The sequence below is a fragment of the Miniopterus natalensis genome, chromosome 19 (assembly GCF_054644295.1).
Source record: "Miniopterus natalensis isolate mMinNat1 chromosome 19, mMinNat1.hap1, whole genome shotgun sequence".
Lineage (NCBI taxonomy): Eukaryota > Metazoa > Chordata > Mammalia > Chiroptera > Miniopteridae > Miniopterus > Miniopterus natalensis.
Genome location: NC_142099.1, coordinates 31506587 through 31529559, shown reverse-complemented (window position 1 = coordinate 31529559; position 22973 = coordinate 31506587). Strand labels below are relative to the sequence as shown.

The following is a 22973-nucleotide window of genomic DNA, read 5'->3' as shown; positions in this document are numbered from 1 at the left end:
CTCCACCAGGGGGAATAATCTCCTAGCTCACAAAGCTGCTAGGAGATGAAGTCAGTGTCTCCGAATCCTCTCCTGGGGCCCAAGTTGGGGCGCTTCACAGAGCCCAGCGCCTCTGGTCCTGAGAGCTCCCTGCGTTTGCAGCATCAGGGCCATGGGTCCCGGTTCTCCGGCAGGGAACATGCTGTGCACCTGGAGAGCCGAGTGTGTGAGAGAGTGTGGGACAGTGTGTGAGGGGAGTCGGAGGAAGGGCGCGTTTGAGGATGCACGTGAGAGTGTAAGGGGGTTAGAGCGCCCCTGATGCGCCAAGGCTGTGGGCTGGATCCCGGGCAGGGCACATACAGGGTCAACCAAGGAAACAGAGAGGTGGAGCAACGAATCCATGTTTCTCTCTCTCTCCTTCTCTTTTTATCAAATCAATCAATAGTTTTTTTAAAAAGTATATGAGAGTGTGTGAGGGTGAAGTGTGTGCATGGCAGTGTGTATATGAGGGAAGGAGAGCGAGAGTGTGTCTGTGAGAGTCAATGTGTTTATGAGAGAGGGGAGGGGTGTGAGTTTGTGAGAGGGGGTGAGTTTGTGAAGGGGGGGTGTTTGTGAGAGAGGGGGTGTTTGTGAGAGGGGGTGTGTTTGTGAGAGAGGGTGAGTTTGTGAGAGGGGTGTGAGTTCGTGAGAGGGTAGAAGTTGGCCCCAGCGTTGCACTGGGGAGCACTGAGACTGCTCAGTCCTATCAGCCTTCTATTGAGCTAAACCATGTGAGTGTGAACGTGACAGTGATGGCCACAGGTTCCTGGAGGCACCTAGCACAGCTGTCCTCAATCGGCACAGCACAAGTGAGAGCTATTATGTGACAGGCCCGTCGCCAGGACAGGGGATACCAAAATGAAGAAGGCGCTCTCTCTCCTCGGGGAGCTCACAACCTTCTGATAGAGGCAGATGCGCCTCCTCCTCCAGGCAGGGCCCCGGGCACAGCCAGGATCAGAGCTGAATTCGAACTGTGCTCATGTTAGGGTCAGGGGGTGAGATGTGAGTGGGGCCTGGGAAAGGCATTTCAGGGGAATGGAGTCACATGAGCAAAGGCACAGAGATGGGGTGTTGGGGAATGTCACAGGGGCTGGAAGTGCTAAATTTCTCGGTTCAAGCCTGGAACCGCAAGTGGCAAGGCCAGGGAGGGGCAGAGGGATAGGTAGTCATGGAGAGGTTGCCCCAAGGCCCTTCCTGACAAAGGTAAGAGGATATGAGGCTGGGGTTGGAGGGGAGAAGGTTTAGAAGAGTTTGGGGACTCTCTTTCCAAGGGGTACAGCGTGAAGTGAAACAGGGAGATACTGAGCTTGCTTTGGTTTTCAGACCTGCACTGACCCCAGAGCAGAGTCCTATGTCATCTGCATCCTGCCTTCTCCCCCTCGCCACCCTCACCCAGGGGACAGCATCCCCAGGCCCTCAGGGACCTTAGAGAGTGGCCATTCTACAGATGAGGGCACTGAGACCCAGAGGTGGCAGGGTCTTGCAGCGGTTCATGGAGGAGCTCCAGCCAGGCTCTCTCCCCCAGCCCCAGAGCCCTCCCACTGCTCCTAGGTGTCAGCAAAGGGGCAAGCAAGGCAGAGAAGCAGAATCTGGTGCCCTGAGGCTGCTCTGACAGGGACCTGTGAGAGCCCAGTGACCCAGGCACCCAAATAACCGATGCTTCTGAGATGCCACACTCCCCTAGAACTTGGAAAGCTGGCCCAGAGATGGGAAGCATATGGAAAGGCTGGCCCTGTCCTCACTTCTAAGGATGAGACCCCCATCTGTCAGACTGATGGAGGGGCTCTGACTTGTTGTCCGTGTCCCCCACCCTGGGGAACAGGTTTTCCTGAGCTCCCAAGATTTAACCAAGTCCCTGCTCATTCCCATGCAAGAGGAAGGCTCCTCTGGGAGCTACATTAACTCTTTCAGCTCAGAAGGCTTCTCTGGGCCCAGAAGCCCATGTGGTTGGGAGCGTTGCTCAAAGGGCCGAGGTTATGGCTCCACCATACACAGTATGTGGTTGATGCCTTATTTGGGGACCGGTGAGAGGGTGTGGATGAATCGGTGAAACCCCTCCTAGCTAAAAAACAAGGCTGGGCCTGGGAGATTTAGTATAGCTCCCAGGGGGGTTTACTGCCCCTACCCAAGCAGCTGTGGGGGAGGGACAGAGGACTGGGCCATCCTTACTGGAGAAAGATGTTACTAGTTCCCCAAACCCAGGCCCAGGCCCTGTTCTCGTCAGGACCCACCAAGAGCTATTACAGGTGAGCTGGCGGGTGGTCCTTGCCTCCCAGTCCCAATTAGTCAGCTTCACTTCCTGAGCAGCACCCCGCTGGCTGTGTGGGTGGGGGAGAGGGGAGGGAGGAGGCAGGGGTACAGGACTGAGCCAGACTCCCAGGGGGCCAGTAGGAGGCACTCAGCCCACGAAAGAGCTCCTAGGTAATAGCCAAGCCCCTTCCCCAGGGTCCTGGGGGCGATGAGCATTTGAGCAGTTCCGGCCTCTCCCAGGCAAGACCCAGATATGCCTGTAGCTGGGAGGGGCGCTCAGCTCCGGATCCTCCCCTGCCCTCCTGCCTCCCCAGGTCCTTCTCAGCTTCCTGCTGGACTTTCCTGGTGCTGGGCTGCAGCCCCTCTCCTCTCCTGTCCACTTCAGCCTGGACACCTGCCATGGGGACTCCCTCCAGGAGGAAGTCACACCTGCTGCTGCTGGTGGCTGTGGCCCTGGTCTCGTCTCCAGGTAAGAGGGTTTGTCTGGTCTCTGAAGCACAGCAGGGATGCTTATATGGTTATAACATTTCTATTATTTGGGTGATGACTGCAGAGAAATTATTGATTCAGCATTGCTATAGCACTTAACATTTCTGAGGCCATTTCCTAGCTAAAATGTCCCCATTTATGGATTTTACCTTCCCTTTGAGGTTAGGAGAAGAATGAGTCTTTGCCATGTTATAGATGAAAGAAGTGTGATCAGAGAGGGTCTATGACTGGCCCGGGTCACACGGCAGGATTATAGCACAACCAGACCCCCACGATATCAGCCAGCAGTTGAGGCCTATAAGGCTGCACTGTTCAGTATAGTAGCCAATAGCCAAGGGACAATTAAAATGAAGAGAAACTCGATTTTAAAATTAGCTCCTTAGTCTTACCGGCCACATTCCAAGAGCTAATGGCCACATTGGATAGCACAGATTACAGAACTTTTCCGTGGCCACAGAAAGTTCTACTGGGTAGTCCTGCTCTGGGGTCCCTGTACAAAGAGGCAGGGATCGACACCGCAAGTCTGTCTGGGGGACTCTTGGGCAACACTGCAGCTGCAGCCTCAGTCCGTGTGGAGCAGGCCGGAGAGGGGAGGCAGAGCACGGTGGCCAGGCGAAGGCCAGAGGGACCCGAGCAAGGGCTCTCATGCCACGGGTGCTGTGAAGTGGGAAGAGAGGAGGAAGGGCTGATAGAAGGAGGCGGAAGGTGTGGAGAAGAGGGCAGTGGAGGCCGAGAGGCTGGTGTTGCTGGACCCTGGAGAGGGTGCTGGAGACCCAGCCTGTCTGAGAGCTGGAGAGTGCTCGGGCCGCCTACTGCTGCTCAGAGGGGTCTGCTAGGACCACCCCTGGCCTCTCTGCCCTGACCCCCCCGCCCAGATCAATAGATGGTTCTTTTCTCCTTAAAGATCTCCATGGGAGAAAGCCCTCCCCTCCCCAGGCCTCCTGGTCCTCCTGGAGTTCCAGCTCAGGCTCCACCGCCCCCCAAGGCTGCAGCCCCCACAGCCTAGGTTCTGTCCCACCAGGGAAGGACTCCACTGGCATACTCTGCATGTTCTCATGTCCTAACAGCCTCTCAATCCTGCACCCAAGTCAGTAAGTCTGCTGGGAAACAGAAATGACCTGGAGGGTGAGAAGAGCCTCCCAGCCCCACCCCCAGGCCCAGCTACCTGTGCTGGGCCCACCAGGTCCAGAGGAGCTGCTGGGCTGGGGAGCCCTGATGGAGCAGGAGATGCCCACCCTGGAGAGGGCAGAGGAGAGGGCCCTGGACCCCTCAGCATTGCCCCCCTCAGGGACAGCTCAGTGCTGGGACCCCATCATCTGAGGCAAGGGTGTGGACAGGCTCCAGGGCCCTTAGACCCAGAGATGCAGACCTGGTCTGCCATGTCTTTGCAGAGCTCCAGAGACCAGAGTGGAACATCCAGTCACTTGTTCCCACCCCTCTCAGGAAGGTGCTCAGCTCTACCTCCTTTCTGTCCCGCCCCGGGGCTCCAGCTGGTGCAGGGAAAGGCCATGAGGACTCCCCTCCACACTCACATCTCTCTCACCCCACGCCTCTGTTTGGGGAGCAGAGTCGGCAGGACAGGGGATCAGGGAGAATCAGGGAGTATCGAGCAAGGACAGCAGGAAGGGGCGGCTTTGCCTGGGAGTGTGAGCCCTTCAGAGGAGTGTGTAGAGAGTGAGGGTGTGTCTGGACGTTTGAGAGGGAGATGTGAGTGAGTTGTTGCATGGGGGCTGCTACATTTGGGGTGATGAGTGTGAACAGAAGGCCTTCCGGCACTGTGCGACGCCCCTCAGCCCTGTGGCCCTGCACAGTGCCCACGAGGCATTTCTAAAAGCTGACTCCCTGATTCCTCCTTCCCTCTCTTGGACAGTCAGGCCCCCTGCCTCTAGGGCGGAGCAGGCCTCTCATGGTTCCAGGGGGACTGAGGGCAAGAACCATGGCCACTGCGGGTGGGAATGCTGGCGTGGGGCGAAGCTGGCCAGCTCCAAGCCCCTCGCTCTGCCCCTTCTTGCTGTGGGATTTGGAGCAAGTTACTTAACCTTCCTGAGTCCCGGTTCCCACACTAGTGCAATAAGGAAACGGCAGTCACCGCCTTGTGACAAGGTTGTGACCAGGACACGCAGGGCCTGGTGTCCAGCAGCAGGTGAGCACTCAGTTACCCTTGCCCCCTCGCCTGTGCTTATTTTGAACACGGACGTGTACGTAAGTGTAGAGCATTCGAGGTGTGCGCCGTCTGTTAGACATGCGTGGGAATGTGCCCTCTGAGTGCTGGGGTGGCTCAGAGGGTCTGGCGTACTCGTGTGCGACGTGTGTGTGCGAGGAAGTGTGCGTGGTGCGAGGTATGACATGTGCGCGTGTGGACACTGGGGCGGCTTCTGTGGGGCTGCAGGCGGTGGGAGCAGGCCCCTCATGTCGTTCCCCCCCCCCCCCCGCCCCCACGGAGTTACTGGAAGCTGCTGATGTGCAGGGTGGTTCCCAGCAGCCTGGCTGCCTCCACTCCCCTCCCCCCCCTCCTGCCTCCGCAGTCCCAGCTGGGGCAGGGGGCCCTACCCTCCTCCACCATCATTAACTCAGGATTAAGCTGGGCCCTCAGCCGCCATCCCCAAGGCCTGGGGCGGCAGTGAAGGGTAGTGATGGGTCCTGGGGAGGGAGGGGCGCCATTTCAGGGAGCTCTGCTTCCTTCCTCATTCTGAGAGCTGCTTAACAGCTGCCCTCACTCCCAGGGGTCCAGGGCTGGGCCTCAGCTGCAGCGTGGGGACCAAGCCCCGACCCCTGCAATAGGCTGACAGCTGGATACATTGGGAGAAGAGGGACTAATTGGTTAATGGTGATCCCCCCCCCATGACCCACCAAGGAGGCCCTGAAATCAGCTGCATTAAGGGATAGGAGCCAATTAGGGGCGTCCTGGCTCCTGCCTGACACCACAAAGCACAGTGTGCCTGGCTGCCTGAGTCAGCAAATGCAGCTACTCCCCACCCCCGTGGAAAGGCCGAGCGACACACTACCCCTGCACCTTGGGGTCCCTGCCCTGGTGAGGTTGGACACTGGCGGTGAGGAGAGAGCCACCACCTTGAGATGCCAGTTTGCTCAGCAAATTCAGGAGACCAGGGTCTACACCTGCACCAGCCACAGGCTCGCCCTGTGACCCTGGCACATCATTTCCTTTTATGGGCTTCTTTCTTGAACTACCGCACTGAAATTTTATAAACATGCTCCCAAAGCAACATGCACCCCATCCATCATAAAGCCCTCCTTCCTCCCCCACCCCCACCCCACCCCACATCTGTGTCCGGCAGACATTTGCTGAGCACACACCTTGTGCCAGGCTGGACCCTCCACAGACCCTGGGCAGAGGGTTCACATTCCTTCCAGTTCACAGGTGGAGACATTGGGCTCAGAAGGTTCTAGAACAACTAGCAAGAAGCTCAGAGCAAGGGCACTTTCTCTTGGGACATATATTCCTTGTTCCCCTTTGATCAGCGACATCCCACACATCCTCCAAGGCCTATCTCACATCCTGCAAATCAGCTTTCCCCACGGATCCCCCTACAGCCCCTGGGCAGCAGCAGCTGCTTCCACACTGAGGCCCCCACACCTTGAGCCTAAACTGTTATGATGGCCTCACCACCATGTACTGGCACTTTTCTGTCTCCCTCCCTGGGCTGCAAGCTCCTTGAGGAAGGGGGGCTGGGTCTTACTAATTTTTGCAACATAGTCTATAGCCTAGTGCCAGGTATACAGCAGGTGCTCAATACCCGAGTGTAGAGTGATTGATCAACTGAACTAACTTGACCTGATAGGGCCTGCCCACCCTATTAATTAAAATTAAATAAAGTTAAGAATTTGGATCCTCAGCTGCACTAGCCTCATTCCCAGGGCTCCATAGTAGTGTTAGTAGCTAGTGGTTCTGGACTGGACAGGGCAGGAAATGGACTCTTCCATCACTTCGGAGAGTTCTGCTGGACAGTGCTGCCCCCAAAAGCCAGTCCCCTGCTGGCCCCAGGCCCTGAGGTCTCTGGTGGTGTCCCCATTGCAGCTTGGAGCTCAGCCCAGGGATCCCCGGCCACCTTTGGCCCAATCTTTGAAGACCAGCCCCTCAGTCTGCTATTCCCAGAGGAGTCCACAGAGGAGAAGGTGACACTGGCTTGCCGTGCCCGGGCCAGCCCTCCGGCCACCTACAGGTGAGACCCCCACGGTGGGTGCTGGGAGGCCCTGGGCAGCCGTGGCTGGCAGGACTCAAGAGGCTCCTCTTCCGCCCCCGCTGCAGATGGAAGATGAACGGCACCGAGATGAAGCTGGAGCCGGGCTCCCGCCACCAGCTGGTGGGAGGCAACCTGGTCATCATGAGCCCCACCAAGGCCCAGGACGCTGGCGTCTACCAGTGCTTGGCCTCCAACCCCGTGGGCACTGTGGTCAGCAAGGAGGCTGTCCTGCGCTTCGGCTGTGAGACCCATGGGGTGCCAGGACACTCTGGGGGAGGGGGAGAGGGCAGGGAAAAGTGTCCAGAAAGGGCAGGTGACTGCCTCCCTGGAGGCTGAGCTGGGGAGGCCCGGGCCTGGAGAATGGTGCCTGAGCTCTGCCTGGTCTCCACTCCAGTTCTGCAGGAATTCTCCAAGGAGGAGCGAGACCCCGTGAAAACCCACGAAGGCTGGGGAGTAATGTTGCCCTGTAACCCACCTGCCCACTACCCAGGTGAGGCGGGACCCTGGCCCATGGTTAGACAGAGGGCACAGGAGGGGCTCCAGGCACTCAGCAGAGGAGGGATGGAATCAAAGGTGGGAGCAACTCTTGAAAACACTGATCCCTGGGTCCTCAACCTTAAGTGTCCTTAAGTGACCTTTATGGGTCTGTCATTTTCCAGTCCTGTGTCCTGCCTTCCCCTTCAGACTGGGAGTCCCTGTAGGCTCTTTCCCTGTCAGATAGCACTTCCCAAGGGCAGGAATAAAGTATAACCTTCCCCTTAGGTCTCCCTCAGCCCCAGCTCAGAGAAACGGTGTGTGTGTGGGGGGGGGGGTGGTGACTCTCAGGACAGAGTCTGCAGATCCCCACCAGAATGTTTGGGTCCCACCCAGAGTCTCCCGTTAGCCCAACACCCCCTGGTATCCTCAAACTCCCCACATCCTAGGCCTGTCCTACCGCTGGCTCCTCAATGAGTTCCCTAACTTCATCCCGACGGATGGGCGTCACTTCGTGTCCCAGACCACAGGGAACCTGTACATTGCCCGGACCAATGCCTCAGACCTGGGCAACTACTCCTGCTTGGCCACCAGCCACATGGACTTCTCTACCAAGAGTGTCTTCAGCAAATTTGCTCAGCTCAACCTGGCTGCGGAAGGTCAGGGTCAGGCAGGTGGGAGGGGAGAGCTGAGAGGGTCAGTGGATGTGAAGAAGAGGGGTTTTCCCTCAGAGCTTGTGAAGAGCAGCTCACAGGGCACAGGGTCTGGGCCAAGACCCTTGGCCTCCTGCTACAAGACCTCAGACACTTGCCCCAGGTCCCCACGGGGAACAGGAGTTCAGATGGAGTTGGGTCTGAGCTGTGCTGAGATCCTAGCGTGGGAGCACCTGGACCGGACCCCTTGCATCTGATCTGCCAACCTGCTTTCTTCCCCAGATCCGAGGCTCTTTGCACCCAGCATCAAGGCCCGGTTCCCAGCAGAGACCTACGCGCTGGTGGGGCAGCAGGTCATCCTGGAGTGCTTTGCCTTTGGGAAGTGAGTGGTGGGGGAGGGAGGGAGCAGGCCAGGACAAGGGTGACCCCAGAGAGAAAGGGGAAGGCAGAGTCAGCACTCAGTCATCTTGGTGCCCCTCACAGGGTCTAGCAGAGCACCAGGCCCACGGTGGGCAGTCACCACCACTCGCCGAGCTCTCACCAACCTGCCTGCCTAGTTCAAATCCCAGCTCTGTCACTTGCTGGCTGGGAGACCTTGGGTAAATTACTTAACCTCTCTGTGCCTCAGTTTCCTTATTTGTACATGGTAATAATAATAGTACCTACTTCATAGGATCGTTATGAGGAGTCAATGAGTTAATATACACAAAGTGCTCAGAACAGTGCTTGGCATTTATAAGTGTTCTGTGGGTGCTAACAGTTACCTTTATAAAAATTGCAGGAGAAAGCATGCTTTCCCAGAAGAAGGGTTCACTGGAACAGGGCTAAGCAAATTGTGGGTGCTCAATAAATGTTTATAGAATGAGTAACCACAAATATCTCTTATTTAAGGGTGCCGAGGTTGCCCCCTGCTTTGCAGAAAGTTATTGGGCTTCCAGAAAATCCATATTTAAAAACTCATTGACACCCCTCAGTCCATTTTAATACACAGATTACTAATAACTAAAGTCCCTTTGGAAAGTAGAGGCAAGACCTTGTTGGAGAGAGGGAAAGGGACCCATGAGGCCCAGGTCACAGGCCACTGTTGTGGAGGGCAGGCCCAGAAGAGGTAGGTGGGCAGTGCAGTGGGGGGGGGGGGGGGGCAGGCAAGTCAGGTTCAGGTACAGACCACACGGAAAGCCAAATTCGCTGGTGTCACAGTTTTTGCAGGGGGTGGGGGAGAAGGGAGCCCCACTTCTTGCCCCTTCCCTGCCTGTGCTCCACGCCCACCTGGGAGAGGCCCCTCATGAGCTGCCCTCCTCCCACCCGCACCCACCCAGCATCTCAGGAGCCCTGAGAGTCTGGGTGTGAGTAGCTGCCCGCGCAGGGGAGCCTGACAAGCTCAGTCCACTCCCTCTGGCTTTGTCTCCCTGCCAGCCCTGTCCCCAGGATCAAGTGGCGCAAAGTGGATGGCTCCTTGTCCCCACAGTGGGCCACCGCTGAGCCCACCCTGCAGATTCCCAGCATCAGCTTCGAGGATGAAGGCACCTATGAGTGCGAGGCAGAGAACTCCAAGGGCCGAGACAGTGTCCAGGGCCGCATCATCGTGCAGGGTACAAGAAGGACACCCCCTCCCACCTTCACCCTTGTCTCTGACTGAGGAAGTCCCCCCAAAAGCCAGGGAGGAGACTGGGAAGCCCCTTGCTAAGCCTTCTGGCTCCAGGATTGCACCGAGTGGCCAGCTCGGAACTTCAGCTGGTGTTGCAGAAAACACATGGAAGGCTCTAGAATGAGTTCAGTTGGTGAACAGCCCATGGCACAGGGGCTGAAGGGGCCAACTTTCTGGAGCCTGCTGCGCACCACACCTGGTCCCAGGGCCTGATGGCTCCCTCTGCTGCCTGGCACAGGAACTGCAGCCCTGTAACTCCAGCCCGCTTAATGAGTTGGAGGCCACTCCCTTCCTCAATCCCAACCTTTCTCTCTCTTGCACCCCACAGCCCAGCCCGAGTGGCTCAAGGTGATCTCGGACATGGAGGCTGACATCGGTTCCAGCCTGCGTTGGGGCTGCGCAGCCGCCGGCAAGCCCCGGCCCACAGTACGCTGGCTGCGGAATGGGGAGCCTCTGGCCTCCCAGGTAGCAGACCTGGGGCTTCCTCCCACACACCCACTGTCCTCTGCTCACCTGGTTCCCTCACCCCCCACCCCTACCCCCACCTCTGGGCCAACTAGAGTGCCACAGGGTGTTTCTAGATGCTTCTTTCCATCCCAGAGTCCCTTGGCCACAGGCTGGTCAACTGGATAGACTCTTGACTGGAGAGTCCAGAGACCTGGGTCCACGCACAAGTCAACCACGGAAGCACTGTGTGGTCCCGAGTGGGTCACTTCGCCCCTCTGGCTTCAGTGTGCTGATATGCAGGGAGGCCCGGGGAATCCTCGAGTCCTGAATCCCAGGTGGCTCTGAGATGGGACTGGGCATATGAGCCCCTCCTCCAGGGTGTGGCAGCCTAGAGTGTCCACTGCATGCACCCACCCTTGTAGGCCCCTCCACCCTGGTCCTCCCTTGGTCCTGGCGCCCCTGCCCCACCCTGAGCTGGCTCTTTTGCACAGACCCGGGTAGAGGTGCTGGCCGGGGACCTGCGGTTCTCCAAGCTGAGCCTGGAGGACTCGGGCATGTACCAGTGTGTGGCAGAGAACAAGCATGGCACCATCTATGCCAGCGCTGAGCTGGCCGTGCAAGGTAAAGGGCCCGCCCAGGGAGGCTGGGGACACCCCTTGGGCTCAGGTGTGGCTCTGGGAGTTCACTCGCAGCATTTCTAAACACACAACACACCCTTAGTTTCCCAACAGATTCTGAGTAGAACTCAGGGATTTAATAAAGGAGGTGAGACATCAAATTGAGGGCTCCCTGAGGACAGGTCTCTGGCTTGATCTGTGTCTGGCACAGACAAATTAAATGTTGCAGTGGGGGGGGAAAGATGGCAAAATCTTTAGATTTGCGTTTAACCTGGCCCCTTCAGCTCTGTGTCTCAGTTTACTGATTTATAAAATGTGGGCAATAGTCCTGCCCTCATATAGCAGTTGTGAGGATTCAATGAGATGACAGAGGTAAAGCATAAAGGACCCGCCCAAAGCATAGCAGTGCCCAGTAAGTGTTGGCTGCTGCTCATAGTCTTATTGTGTGACTTGAGTTCATGGAACTTTAGTTTTCTCATCTGCAAAATGGACATAGTGATGCCTGCCTCATCAAGGTGTAGTGAGTCTTAACTAAGACTCATTCATTCATTCATTCAACCAATATTTATTCGATGCCTCCTCAGATAAGGTCTCTACCTTCAAGTATCTTACAATCCAATAGAGAAGGCGCGGGGGGCAAATAAACAAAAAATTGAATCATTAAATGAGATAATTTCAGATAGTCATTAAAAATACAGTATAAAAAAATCCAGTAGAGAGGTAGGAGTGAGGTGGGCCAGTGAGATGGCATGGTTTAGAAAAACCTCTCTAAGGCAGTGACTTTGGGGCCGTGTGAAGATCTGGGGGATTTCCAAGCAAAATGTGTGGCCAGAGCAAAGGTCCTGAGGCAGGAAAAAATATGGCATTTTCAAAAGACAAAAGTGGCCCAGGTGATTGGAGCACACTGAGCGAGGGAGAGAGTGGAGAGGAATGGGATTGGAGAGGAGGGGACATAGTTGTGAGCCCTTGTGAGAAGATGGGCTTCATTCTGAGTGCCCAATTCATATTTAAAAAAAGATATTCCTGGCCGCTGGGTGGAAAAGAATTGTAGAAAGACAGAAACAGGAAGGGCATTTTAATAGTCCAGCCAGAGACTTGGTGGCTTGGAGCAGCATGGTGGCAATGGGGTGATAGGAAGGGACTGATTCTGGCTGTATTTTAGAAATGGTGCAGAGTCACTCGTGGACTGACCACTAAGGGTACCTAAAGTGCTTAGCACATGGCCAAGAGACGTCTTAACCACAGGTACTGTTATGGTGCCCTGGATGACTGTGGGGTGCTCTCCTTTCCCTCCAGCACTGGCCCCCGACTTCAGGCTGAATCCCGTAAGGCGCCTGATCCCTGCAGCCCGCGGGGGCAAGGTCATTATCCCGTGCCAGCCCCGGGCAGCTCCCAAGGCAGTGGTGCTCTGGAGCAAAGGCACTGAGATTCTGGTCAACAGCAGCAGGTACAACCCGCACCCCACCCAAGCCATCCCTGCTCCCCTTCTTTCTCCTTGGAGGTGAGTCCCTTCCCAGGACTACAGTGAGTCCCTGGGGTGGCCAGATCTGCTCTGTCCTTGCTGCAGAGTGACTGTAACTCCGGATGGCACCTTGATCATAAGAAACATCAGTCGGTCGGATGAAGGCAAATACACCTGCTTTGCTGAGAATTTCATGGGCAAAGCCAACAGCACTGGCGTCTTGTCTGTGCGAGGTAAGGGTGTGGTTTGGCTGAGGGTGGTGGACTCAGCCATCCCTCCTCACCATCCTGCCCTCGTAGTCCCGTATTTCTCCTAGTTTGGTTTTGAGACTACTCTAGAATACATTTCACCCTCTCGCCATCCAGAATTTAATCCTGCCCCCCCCCCCCCCCCCGCATACACTCGTGGGGCTGCTAGGAAGTCAGGATACTGTTGGCCACGCTGTCCCCTCTCATTCCTGGGGCTTAGGACAAACCCTCTCACCTCACCCACCCAGAGGCCTTGTTTTTCTTGGCAGATGCAACCAAGATCACTCTAGCCCCCTCCAGTGCCGACATCAACTTGGGAGACAACCTGACCCTGCAGTGCCACGCCTCCCACGACCCCACCATGGACCTCACCTTCATCTGGACTTTGGATGACTTCCCCATTGACTCCGATAAGCCTGGGGGTCACTACCAGAGGGCCAGTGTGGTGAGGCCTGGGGCCGAGAACCCGGAGCCCCTCTCCCTCCTTTTGGATAGATAGGGGACCCAAGATGTCCTTACCCATCCCCAAGGCCTTTGCCCCCGCCCTCAGGAGTGCCGACCATGGCAAACCCATCCTCGGGTGCATAACAATCCTCCCTTGGAGGGGCAGTTCCCTGGATGCTCCTGAAGCCCGTGCATCTAGGAGAGATTAGGAACAAACCTAGGGTTCCAGGCACTCGGCAAGACTCACGCCCACTACTGTCCTTGTTTTCTTGCCCCCAGCGCCGGTGGCATCATTAACTTGGACCATCATTGACTGTCTTGTGTAGCAAACGTTAGTCCCCAGTGGTACTAAGTGGGGGGTAGCTGATTCCTCCCATGGAACAGATGAGACCGAGATACGGGGGACCCTGGCTCGCTGCACTGGCCTGAGCTGCGTCCCCTGACCTGCGCTCTCCCCGTTCCCTGTGTGCAGAAGGAGACGGTTGGGGACCTGACCATCCTGAACGCCCAGCTGCGGCACGGCGGGAAGTACACGTGCATGGCCCAGACGGTGGTGGACAGTGCAGCCAAGGAGGCCACAGTCCTGGTCCGAGGTGATGGGCTTTCCCACTCCCACCCCACCCAGCTCCCTCAGGCCAGCTGGGCTGCTCTGACCTTCGCGCCCTACCTCCTGCCTCTCCCTGAGAGCTGTGGGGAAGCGCTCCTGACAGAAGTTCCCTGAGTGGGACTTATCCGGTGGTTCTTTATTGATCCAAAATGAATAGAATATTCTTCCTCCAAAGCCAAAATTTTAAAAATCCACTCCTAAACACATCCCAAGGGTGGAAAACTTTGCTGAGGCCAGAACTTTTCAGAGCCTAGTGCTGGGAAATCCACACACATCCCTATGTGAGGACCTCTGTGACCCCTCCAGCCTTGGACACATCCCACCCACCAGCACCCCCATTCCCCCCTCTCCCACCAGAACGTGTGTTTGTGGCGCCCTCTGCTGCCCCCGCGTGGTACTTCACCAGCCCAAACCAGCCCGGAAGAGGCTGGCTCACATATGAAGCTGCCCAGCTCTGACCCACAATGCTCTGACCTCTTGGTGCAGGTCCCCCAGGTCCCCCAGGAGGCATGGTGGTAAGGGACATTGGTGACACCACTGTCCAGCTCAGCTGGAGCCGTGGCTTTGACAACCACAGCCCCATTGCCAAGTACACCCTGCAAGCTCGCACTCTACCTGCAGGGACGTGGAGGCAAGTTCGGACCAGTAAGTGTTGAGCCCCCTCCCTGCACTGTCAGTACGGACAAGGCCTGGCTGTGTGCCAGAAGTGGGGGCCGGGGTCAGAGGCTGGGGCTGAGCCTGGAGCTTCAAAGAGGGACAAGCTTGGGCCATCTGCCTACAGCGAGCTCCCAGGCCAGTGGGGAGATGGTGTCACATGGACAGCAGGAGCGTAAGGAGAGAGTTGAAGGAGGAGGTGCTCGGTCTGCACCCTTGGAGCCCTGGCAGGAGTATGACTGGGGCAAGGACTACATGCATGGGGGTGTAGGGGGTGCAAAACACCAGCAGAGGCTCCAGGGCAGGGAGATCTAGTTTTCTGGTCATTTCTGAAAGAGGTATTGAGTGCTTAGTGTGTGTCAGGGCCCACCACGAGGGCTCAGTCCCTGCCCTCCCCATCCAGACAATAAACAAATGCCGGAACACCGACTCCTCTGTGCCTTGCAGATCCCGCCAATATCGAGGGCAATGCAGAGACCGCCCAGGTGCTGGGCCTCACACCCTGGATGGACTATGAGTTCCGGGTCATAGCCAGCAACATCCTGGGCACCGGGGAGCCCAGTGGGCCCTCCAGCAAAATCCGGACCAAAGAAGCAGGTCAGAGTCCTGGGTGTCCCAAAGAAAAGTAACATCAGGACACAGACCCTAGCCCTCCTTAAAGGGAGCCCCAAGCAAACAGCAATTACACAGAGCTCCAACCCTGATGACTAGGCTTCAGACTCTAACAAAACAGAGGAGCCAGGAGCACAGGACAGGATCAGGCCACTGCACTGCACACTGCCCCATGCCCTGGGCCATGCCTGTCCAAGGCCCTTGTTTAAAACATGGGCCAACCTCACAACTCCATGTGAATCTACAGTATCTCAAAACAAAAAGGTTTTTTAAAATGAAGAAATCAAAGTTTAGAGAAGAGACGGGTCATACTGTCAGAGTCTGGACTTGAACCCAGGACCATCTGCCAAGAGGCTCCTGCCCACCTTCTAAGCCTTTCACAGGTGAAGGCCCAGAATGAGAGCCTGTTAGTATTTCAGACCCAGGGAAAGATCCCAGGACTGAAAAATCCCTCTGTAAGCGGAGGGCAGGGAAAGACCCAAGAAAGAGGCAGGACACTCAGTCTGGCAATTAACAGTTTATTAAGGGGAATGAATGTAGGAGGAGGTCTCGGGCAGCTGCAGGATGAAGTGGATGTTCTCTGTGCTGCTTGATAGGAGCCAGAGTTATACAGGGTCATAGGGGGGAACAGTCACAGGTGTAACTAGGTACTACCAGGTACGGGAAATTACCTGCTTGACCAGGTCAGGACAAGGGCCTATTCCAGGAACCAGCAAGAAGCAGGAGGCAGGGAAGGGGTGCTGATTTAAGTCAGAATGGGTGTCGATCAGACAGTCTCTGGGGGGGGAAGGGTTGGAAAGAAACCTCCATCCTGGCTTGAAGGGCAGACAGTAGTCATGTCATGGAACAGTCTCCCGTCCACAGAGCCCTGGGGTCCCAGGCGGGCAGCATGGGACCAGGACCCTGCCTGCCCTCTCCTACCCACACCCACCTGCTCCTCTGGAGCTATAGCAAGCCTTCTTGTGTCCCTTTGCATAGTTTCCTGTAGGCCCCCGCCTGACTCTCTGGGCTCCTTGTAACTGGTGCCACTCCTGAGGGAGGGATTCCAGAGGAGCACGTTCTTTGACTGGACTTCTTGCAGAGTCAAATGTGGGGTGGGGTGGGGAGCAGTCGCCCTCACTCTGGCGCCCCAGGAATTGATGAGCACAAAGGTAGCTGGGATGTAGAGGAAAGACGCTGGGCTTTGAAGTCAGAAGAACTGAGTTCACATTCGAGCTGTGCCATTTTGCTCCGTGACCTTAGGCAAGTCACTCAGCTGCACTGGGCCTTGGTCTTTCCACCCTGAAAAGGGTGACAATAATGCCCAGCTCGCAGGATCAAATGGGCGATGTGTTTAAGTGCTCCTTGCAAGTTACAAGGTCCTGAGCTACAGTCACCAGACCCAGTGATGAGCCTCTAACTGCTGGGTCATCTGCAGAAATATTTTGATCCTCAGTCAAGTTACCCGTCAAGCCTCATGAGCTGAGGAAATACATTCTTGTTTTAATATCAGCCTTGTTGAATAATAGAGACAATTAGGAAATTAAATCTGCCACAAAAGAAAAATAGTAAAACACCCTGCAACCAAAACCAAATGTTTTTGTATTAACTGCAGCTCTGGATACTCATTCCTCTAAATTAAAGCACACTGCAGTCGGTCTCTGTTATTTAGTTTAAGCCGACAGGAGGGAAGAAGGAAATGATCATCGATGAAATACACACACACACACACACACACACGCGCGCACACACGCCACCGTCTTGTTTAATTTTTCTCCTCTTTACAGCCCTTTGAGAGAAACAGTATCTTCATCTTATGGAGGGGGAATCAGGCTCAGAGAGGTTAAGTAACCTGCTCAGGGAAACACAGCTAGTAAGTGGCAGAGGTGGGATTTGATTGCAGGTCTGCCTGACTCGAGTCCATGTCCAGAGGGACTGTTAGAGGACAAAACCAGGGCCCATCTGAAGGGGTGTCCCTGCCCTAGGACACTTTACAGGCACAGGCTTAGGGCTTTTGTTCCCTCGCTGCCCATCAACAAGTCACATCTGTGTCCCTTGACCCTGACAGCCCCCTCAGTGGCACCCTCAGGGCTCAGCGGAGGTGGTGGAGCCCCTGGTGAGCTCATTGTCAACTGGACGGTAAGCTGCATGGACAGAGGCAGAAATGTACTCTGGGGGACAAGCCCTGCCTCCCCCACCCCAGTCCGGACTCATCCCTGGGCTGGGCAGGGCGCAGAGAGGGCCCCGGCAGAGCATCGCTGAGTCCTGCTGCAGAGCAGGCACCCTCTTCCTCCCCTGGCACCCGGTGCGTCTCGCAGGAGCACCCACGCAGGAGAAAAACCAGCACAGGGGCACGAGTCCTGGGGCTGCCCCTCCCGGTGAAGTTTGGGGGGGGGCAGGATGGGCAGGAACGTGCCTGCGGCCCCTCACAATGCCACGCTCTTGCCCCGCAGCCCATGTCCCGGGAGTACCAGAACGGAGACGGCTTCGGCTACCTGCTGTCCTTCCGCAGGCTGGGCAGCTCCAGCTGGCAGGCCGCCCGGGTGCCCGGCGCCCACACCCACTACTTCGTCTACAGCAACGAGAGCGTCCGGCCCTACACTCCCTTCGAGGTCAAGATCCGAGGCTACAACCGCCGCGGGGATGGGCCCGAGAGCCTCACTGCCCTCGTGTACTCCGCCGAGGAAGGTGGGTCCCCCCCCATCCCAGCTGCTTGTCCATGGCAGGGAGGGGGGACTGTGACTCCCCCCCAGTTCCATAGTGGGGTGGAGAGGACACCTGGGTTCTAAGCCACTGGTCTCATTTCTAGCCCTTGCTACCCGGTCTCCCCCTCAGGCCTGGGGAAGGAGAAGGGCTTCCCGGATACCCCCCACCCCCCATGACCTTAATCGGGGGCCCTGGGCTCCGAAGTTCTAAGCAGGGGGGGCCTGGTTGGCAGCTGCTCTGTAGGATACAAGGAGGCCCCAGGAATCCAAACCCATTCTGTATTGGTCCCCAGAGCCCAGGGTGGCCCCCACCAAGGTCTGGGCCAAGGGGGTCTCCTCCTCAGAGATGAACGTGACCTGGGAACCTGTGCCGCAGGACATGAACGGGATCCTCCTGGGCTACGAGGTGAGCACAGGCCTTGGGCCTGGGGAGGAAGGGATGTTGGGGTTTCAAGGCTGGGTGGGGGCACCTCACAGCTCGCTAGTCGGTCCTCCTGGGATCACTCACTCACTGACTCGGCAAACAGCACCCAGGCCGTGCAGCGCTGTGAATGCAACCTTAGCTAGGACGCTATGGCTGGCGCCCACTGGGCAAGACAGGCCTGTGGACAGCCCTGAAGTGGTGCTAGGCTGGCACCGGCACCGGAAGCCATGGGAGCCCAGGAGGGGAGGAGCAGGCTCTGGGAGGGGCATGGCCTGTCCCTTTCATGCCAGATCCCAGCTAGAGTGGCATCCTCGGGGCTGCAGAGAACAGCACAGCCCACTCTATATACCAACTGATCATCCTGTCCCCAGGGACCTCTGGGCGCAGCAATTTTTGCCTGAGCCCTGGGCCCACCAATGAGCCCACACTAGGGTGCCTATGGAGTAGGTGGGGCGAGGAAGCCAAGAGGAAGGGAAGAAGAAAAGACAAGGAATGTCACTGCTTAAGGAAGAGTCACCGGCCTGGTCACTGGTCACGCGGCTAATACCATTCCAGCAGCATCAGCTCTGGGTGTAGCACAGGAGGGTAGGCGCCCCGCTGGGAGATGCCCCCAACTCTGTGGTTGGTTTGGAAGAGTAGCTCTCAGCCTTAGTATTCTGATGACTGTTGACATGGGTTTGCATTTATTGGGCAGCCATCATAAGTTTGCTGAGGGTTGGGGGATGACTTTGTGAGTACAAATATGCATCCCATAACCTTTAGCAGAGCCCCCACAGGATCCCCTGAAGGAAGACATAGGATCGGGGTCTGGCAGGCCATCGATAGGCTGAGTGTGTGCTCACCCCCCCGCTCTCACCAGCCACTCACCAGCTCCCTGCAGGGACTCACCCTCACCGACATTTCCCTGCTCTCTTGAAGCTCGTGAGCTAGAGTGCAGCTTCTGAGACTCAGGACTGAGTCACAAGGATCAGAGTGAGCAGGAGAGGAACAGGATGTAGGTGGCCAGGGCCAAGGGAGCCCTGAGGTCCTGAACTTGACTGCTGACCCGAGGGTATCCCTGCCCCCTTCAGATCCGCTACTGGAAAGCTGGGGACAAAGAAGCAGCGGCTGACCGTGTGAGGACAGCAGGGCTGGACACCAGTGCCCGAGTCACTGACCTGCACCCCAACACCAAGTACCATGTGACAGTTCGGGCCTACAACCGGGCGGGCACTGGGCCTGCCAGCCCTTCCGCCAATGCCACGACCATGAAGCCCCGTGAGTCTGTTGGTCTGGGGTGGGGGGCAGGTATGGTTGCCGTGGGGTGGTGCCTCTAGGATCACTCTCTACCCCAGTGCAAGACAAATCCTCCAGCCCACCAGCCTTGGGCTGGACAGAAACGAGGCATGAGCCTAGTGAAAATCAGGGAGGAGTTCATGGCTTCTGAGCTCACAGCGCCTCTCTTTCCCAACCTTTGGATTTTCATGGGGTTTGTTTCTTAGGCAGCTGTGACAGAATGTTCTGGGTGCAACTGCTATGGCAGACATTTAGAGAAAGCTGCCTAATGGCGAGGGGTGGGTGGTGAGGAAACATTCAGAAGTTGTTCCAGCTTCCTCCCTCCTCTGGCAGCTCCACGGCGACCTCCCGGCAACATCTCCTGGACTTTCTCGAGCTCCAGTCTTAGCATTAAGTGGGACCCTGTGGTCCCTCTCCGAAATGAGTCTGCAGTCACTGGCTATAAGGTAAGGAAGGGATGGGCCAAGCATTGGATGGTGAGGAACCCTCATCTACTTCCAAGGAACAAGAGGGCAGAAGGGAGCCGAGTTAGACGTAAGCGACGTGTTTGTGATTGAGAGGCATGAAATACACGAATGGCTCTCCAGGTGACTTGTAGTGGAGACTGAGAAAGGGGGCAGGTGACATGGCTGCACAAAGGCAGGGTTTGTGGGGGAGTGACAGGCTGGGTGAAACCTAGGGTCCTAGCCTCAGGCGTCTGCAAAACCAGTTCAGCTGCTGGCAAGCTCTTCTCCACCAACGAAGCTCCTGTTCAAGAGCCTGGTGCTGGTCAAGCGGAAACAGGAGGGGTGAGGAAGCAGGCCCCCCAGGGCCCAGAACTTCGTGGGCTCCTCCCAGTGCCTCCAGCTGAGGGGGAGAGAAGACTGGGCCCTGGGGTAAGTGACTCCACCTGCCAACCTCCCCGCAGATGCTGTACCAGAATGACCTGCACCCGACTCCCACGCTCCACCTCACCAGCAAGAACTGGATAGAAGTTGCAGTTCCCGAAGACATTGGCCATGCCCTGGTGCAGATTCGGACCACAGGGCCTGGAGGGGACGGAACCCCAGCGGAAGTCCACATCGTGAGGAATGGAGGTGCTGCCCCTCCCCACTCATTCCCCTGGGAGTATCAGGGTTCACTCAGGAGCCTGATGAGGGAGTCCTTCCCACCCAAGGCAGCCCCAGGCCAGCCAGGCCCCAAGGGGAAAGGGAAAGGCAGGGTGGAGCCAAGTGCACCCAACCCCCAAGGGCTGGGGAGGTGAGTGTGCTCTTTTCAGGGGGCCCAGGGGAGGCTGAGGACCTGAAAAGCCATGGTCTCGAAAAATGCTATAGGACTGGGGCTGAAACCACCTCAGTCCTGAAGCCTGCCCTCTATGAGTCTCCATGGAAGGTCTGGATGCCCTCCCCAGTGGGGGGGGGGGCGGGGGCGGTGCCCAGCCAGCCCTGCCCACATCTCTGCCTGCCGCTTTCAGGCACCAGCATGATGGTGGAGAACTCTGCAATGTGCCCAGCCCCACACCCCGGCACCATCCTGTCCCACTCCATGGCGATGCTGGTCCTCATAGGCCACCTGGAGCTCTGACCTCGGCACCCTCCCTCCCCCACAGCCGGACACGCCTCTGATGGATGCAGCCAGCTGGCCCGGTCCCTTCCCGAGGCCAAGGTGGCCCCACACTGTGCCTGAGAATGGCTGGTTTTCAATACCTACTGTAGACAGTGCCCTTTTAGTAGGAGGTAGAATATTTCATATTCTGCCACAGGATAGAACCCATGTGAGAATTTTTTTTTTAATCAAGAGGCACCAGGCAGTAACTTCCATGATGATATGGAACCCTATGCCTGGGCCCTCTGGGGTGCCTGGATTGGGGGAACAGGCCTATGGGAAGCAGGAGATCGAAAACATCTACACATCTGTGGAGATGGCACCCTGGGACCGCATATGAACCCTTTCACCGGAGAGCAGAGTCCCAGACCCAGCAGGAGCCCTGGATCTGACCGGGCTGAAGTGGGACAAAGCATAAACACGAATATCCCTCAGTCTAAGGAGAGAACCAACCCTGGGACCAAGGACTCTCCCATTTTCTCTCGGGGGCGACATGGCTGGACCCTGATATTGCCCTCGATGACTCCCTGGAGGCTCCTGCCACCTGAGCAGGTGGCCGAGCACCGGTGCCCTGATGTCTGAGCGCCTGCAGCTTAGGGGGGATATACTCCAGACTGCTGGGGGTGGGGGCTCACAAGGCTGAGAGGCTCGGACACCTGGTGGAGAGGGCCCCAGACATGGCCTGATGTTACCCTCTTAGCCAACACTGCCAACCTGACCTTGTCACGCCAAAGTGACAGAAGCCACTACAGGTGACTGCATGATGAAAGGGCTTGTCTTGGAGAGGCCCCCCCACCCCACCAAGACCCATTCTGCACGGTCCCTCCAGGGTTTGGGCAGGAGACCAGAGACGGGGGTCGTGTGCCCACTTCCTCCAGCTCAGCCTGCAGGCCCCAGGACTCCTCTCCCAGCACTGACCCCCTTGAGCCTGGGGGAGTAAACAGCATTAATTCTGTATGTCTTGGAGTCGAGAGACCTCTGAGAAGAACAAGGGTAAATGTGGCCCTGCCTGCTCCCAGGAATGCCGGGGCCACCAGGCACACTGTCCCCGGCTGCCTCAGACTGCTCTTTTGCATTTCCCTAGAAGACAAGGGGGTTAATAAATGGGACACCCTATCTTGTGCTCTGGGTATCTTACCAGTCACAGAACATCGGAGCTGGAAGAAGCTTCAGAGCTCAACTTGTCCAAGCCCCTCACTTTACAGATGAGGAAACCGCGATTGAAAGGGTCAGGGCCTCCCAAGGTCACAGTGTCTGTGACAGGGCTCGGGTAAGGAACAGAACCTGCAGTCTCCTTGTTAAGGTGGTGGTTAAGGACAGTGGGCTATGAAAGTTCCGCTTCAAGGGGTTCTGGTGGGTGATCATGGGGTGAGCAGCCTGGCTGGGTCCCAACCCACGGTGTGGGCGGATTCTAGGAGATACCAGTCCTTTGCCTTCTGAGCCTAGCTCCTGCTAGGACCTCAATCTGCAGCGCTGGCTCGAAGCCCCTGTCCCCCTTCCCCTTGCTCCAAGAAGGGGCCAAAGCAAGGGCAGGGGGTTCCCAGATCCAGGTAGCAGTGGCAGCACAACCTGTGCTCAGACAGGTGGCCCTTGACATCCAGGAGCAGCAGGACAGGTATCTGGTAGGGGACAGGCCCCCCTAAGCCTGATTTCTGTAGTTTACAGTTAGAGCTCTATTTTGCTATGGTTTTTTAAACTCTTAAGTCCTGCTCTGTTTTCCTGGGCAGGTTTATGTTGTTTTTACCCACTATAATTTTTTTTTAAATGCAAGCTCACACCCCTTGTCCCCACTGCCTCTGCACCACCACCCCGCCCAGCCCAGGACTGCCTCCCTGGAGACCAGGTCACACCCTCCTCACCTGCTCCTGCCCATCCCCCCATGCGAGGTGGTGGGGGCTCAGCTATGTGACCATTCCCCCATTCCAGGGACCCCAAACTTGGCCTAGCATCTGTGCTGACATCCGTGGCTGCGGTTTGGCCATGCCCAGCTCAGTCAGAAAGGAGATTCTCAAAGAAACTTTCTTCCACGGTTTAGCTGATTCTGTCCTCGCTGCCGTGGGTTGTGGCAGAGAGGGATAAGCTGGTTTGGCACAGTATCCAGCCAGTGCAGCTGGAGGCTGCAGTCCCTGCTTTTGCCTGAGTCAAAAGACACAACCAGTGTTTTAGTTCTAAGGAGGCCCT

General features: G+C 56.9%; 1 protein-coding gene across 1 annotated transcript; it reads left to right on the top strand.

The window, feature by feature from the left end:
* The first annotated feature begins 2653 nt into the window (after positions 1 to 2653).
* Positions 2654 to 21030, top strand: CNTN2 (contactin 2). The gene is made up of 22 exons (XM_016215778.2): positions 2654 to 2737; positions 6794 to 6938; positions 7025 to 7200; positions 7354 to 7449; positions 7883 to 8092; positions 8369 to 8468; positions 9503 to 9678; positions 10063 to 10199; positions 10673 to 10802; positions 12095 to 12245; positions 12366 to 12493; positions 12778 to 12953; positions 13425 to 13545; positions 14046 to 14204; positions 14661 to 14810; positions 16873 to 16943; positions 17258 to 17492; positions 17803 to 17915; positions 19004 to 19190; positions 19542 to 19654; positions 20116 to 20284; positions 20662 to 21030. Exons 1-22 carry the CDS (start codon positions 2668 to 2670, stop codon positions 20769 to 20771), a joined length of 3123 nt encoding a protein of 1040 aa, XP_016071264.1. The 5' UTR covers positions 2654 to 2667; the 3' UTR covers positions 20772 to 21030.
* The last annotated feature ends 1943 nt before the right edge of the window (positions 21031 to 22973 follow it).

Bases quoted from the DNA above. Each gene is read 5' to 3' on its own strand.
- CNTN2 (XM_016215778.2), top strand. From the start codon at position 2,668: ATGGGGACTCCCTCCAGGAGGAAGTCACACCTGCTGCTGCTGGTGGCT. The intron at 8,469-9,502 runs GTGAGTGGTGGG...TCTCCCTGCCAG, and splicing joins GAGTGCTTTGCCTTTGGGAA to CCCTGTCCCCAGGATCAAGT. The intron at 16,944-17,257 runs GTAAGCTGCATG...CTTGCCCCGCAG, and splicing joins AGCTCATTGTCAACTGGACG to CCCATGTCCCGGGAGTACCA.